The following is a 2,823-nucleotide window of genomic DNA, read 5'->3' as shown; positions in this document are numbered from 1 at the left end:
GATCTTCAGATTTAGGTTAGAATGTTTTGCAAGTCTGTTTGGAAGAGAAAAGTGGATGTTGGAGAGGAAGTACTTACCCATTGCGAATTGGAGGAAAGAGAGAATCCATCCCATCCAATAGTTCGTGCTACGAGAAAAGTCAAATCAACAAAAGCAACATGTGTATAATTAGACCACACATCTCTCATAGATAATACTTCGATGACAGCTTTTAAAAGTAATTTTCTATTGAAAAATAAGTCTAAAGAAAACGAAGAAGAATTTGATTTTTCCTTTAAAAATAAGAAAGAGACAGTAATCAATAAATTTTGAGACCTTCCGCTCATTGAGAATGGGGCTAGGGTTTCATCTACAAATTTTATAAGCGGATTGTATCGGTTGAATCCGTTCAAGAGTTAAACCGGTATTTTTGGGTCGGGTCGGGTCGGTGCTCACGGACGGGGCCGGATCAGTCGATTTTTCTGCACAGGCCTACTTTTACCATTTAAAAGTAACCATCTATCATATATATATATATATATATAATCGGAGGTAGCAAATTGTATATATAAATATTATTTTATTATATAATTATATGCAGAAAGTAACATCGTACACTTGCTTTATAAACTGTAGTAGTCAGGCCAACTCAATCGCCCAATGAGCCTGTCTTTTTCCCCACCTCCGAAGACAGCAAATTGCAAAGCGCAATCCCCTAGGCTCTAGCTTTCTCCAAATCGTCACTACAAACGTCACAACCCCTATCCCAATCTTCTATTTAAGCCTACCCACATAGCTGCTGAATTGCATGTCCCACAACTTCACAGACCTGGCCTATCTAGCCACCAGACTGCAGTACTCTCAAACACAAACACCTTGACCTCACCCTCAAGCTCCACCGCCCACCACCATGGAGAAGTACCGCCACGTACTCCTCGTAACGTTCCCTGCGCAGGGCCATATAAACCCTGCTCTCCAGTTTGCCAAGCGCCTCGTCCGCTTGGGGGCGCGTGTCACCCTCGCCACCAGCGTCTCCGCCTACCGTCGCATGACCGAAACACCTGCTCCTCAAGGTTTGTCCTTCGCCACCTTCTCCGATGGCTACGACGATGGGTTTAAGCCTGGTACTGATGATGCAGAGCACTACATGTCCGCGATCAAGCGCAGTGGCTCCAAAACTCTCACCGATCTCATCGTGTCCAGCGCAAACGAGGGCCGCCCCTTTCAGTACTTAGTGTACACTCTTCTCCTGCCTTGGGCGGGGAACGTGGCAAGCGAACTTCAACTCCCGTCAGCACTTCTCTGGATTCAACCTGCCACGGTTTTGGACATATACTACTACTACTTCAATGGCTATGGAGACGACATCAGGAAAAGCGGCACTGATCCCTCATACTCGTTACAATTACCGGGACTGCCGTTGCTCTATGGTCGTGACCTTCCCTCCTTTTTGCTTGATTCAAATTCGTATACTTTTGCACTCCCATCATTTCAAGAGCAACTCGAAGCACTCGAAAAAGAAAGCAACCCGAGAGTGCTTGTCAATACCTTTGATGCATTAGAGCCCGAAGCCTTGAGAGTGATCGAAAAGTTTAATCTTACTGCGGTTGGACCGCTGATTCCATCAGCCTTTTTGGACGGAAAGGATCCATCCGATAAAGCTTTTGGCGGAGATCTTTTCCAAGGCTCCAAGGAGTACTACATCGAATGGCTGAACTCCAACCCTAACTCATCTGTTATTTACGTCTCGTTCGGGAGCATATCGGTGCTAGCAAAGCAGCAGATGGAGGAAATGGCACGCGGATTGTTGGATTGCGGCCGTCCCTTCTTGTGGGTCATAAGAGCCAAGGAAAATGGAGAAGAAGAGAAAGAAGAAGAGAGATTGAGTTGCAGAGAGGAATTGGAGCAAAAGGGAATGATAGTGCCATGGTGTTCTCAAGTGGAGGTTCTGTCACATCCTTCTTTGGCCTGCTTTGTTACACATTGTGGATGGAATTCGAGTTTGGAGAGTTTGGTCTCTGGGGTGCCAGTGGTTGCTTTCCCACAGTGGACGGATCAAGGAACAAACGCAAAACTGATTGAAGATGTGTGGAAAACAGGCTTGAGGGTGACAGTAAACAAGGATGGCATTGTAGAAAGTGATGAGATCAAGAGGTGCTTGGAATTGGTAGCCGGAGGTGGGGATCGAGGGGAAGAAATGAGAAGGAATGCTAAGAAATGGAAGGATTTGGCTAGGGAAGCTGCCAAGGAAGGTGGGTCTTCGTACAAAAATCTTAAAGCTTTTGTGGAGGAGATGGGAGGATGTTGTTAAAAGGATTACGTATGTTTGCTGATGAAGACATTTGCTAATTTTGGCTCTTTTTGAAGATTCTAATTTAGGCTCTTTATTGAAGATTCTAATGTTTCAGTATCACGTTTTCCAGAGCAATTTCTTCAGCAATTCTTTTTTATAAGCACTTTTGAGTATGTTCCAAATTAGTAATTGAAAATAAAAACACTACACAAAATGTAGAGGGAGAGTTTTACACTCACAAGTTTATCTGATCATGTGTTATAAGCTCAAATGATTAATTATCTGAAGACATGATCATGAGTTTGTTATAAGCTCATGAGCATGGATGCTTTTTCTTTTTTTCAATGGGAAGATATATATAAGAATATTTATTAATGTTAGTTGGATGGTAAAAATATATTTTATTTTGCTTTCTTATGCACTAATATTAATTAGAGTGGCTCTACAATCACACACGAGGTATCCCGGATTCCCGACTGTGCAAATTTTGTTTTTTGTTTTTTCGCTTTTTTTCAAGAATTGTTTTAACACTTTTAAATATTTAAAAAAAA

The 2,823-nt window shown here is 42.6% G+C and overlaps 1 protein-coding gene across 1 annotated transcript; it reads left to right on the top strand.

Moving 5' to 3' along the window:
• Positions 1-709: 709 nt before the first annotated feature.
• On the top strand, positions 710-2,468 carry LOC121252696 (crocetin glucosyltransferase, chloroplastic-like). The gene has a single exon (XM_041152471.1). It carries the CDS (start codon positions 890-892, stop codon positions 2,288-2,290), a length of 1,401 nt encoding a protein of 466 aa, XP_041008405.1. The 5' UTR covers positions 710-889; the 3' UTR covers positions 2,291-2,468.
• Positions 2,469-2,823: the final 355 nt, after the last annotated feature.

This window comes from Juglans microcarpa x Juglans regia, chromosome 1D, assembly GCF_004785595.1.
Source record: "Juglans microcarpa x Juglans regia isolate MS1-56 chromosome 1D, Jm3101_v1.0, whole genome shotgun sequence".
Classification (NCBI taxonomy): domain Eukaryota; kingdom Viridiplantae; phylum Streptophyta; class Magnoliopsida; order Fagales; family Juglandaceae; genus Juglans; species Juglans microcarpa x Juglans regia.
This window is presented reverse-complemented; position numbering and strand designations above follow the sequence as displayed.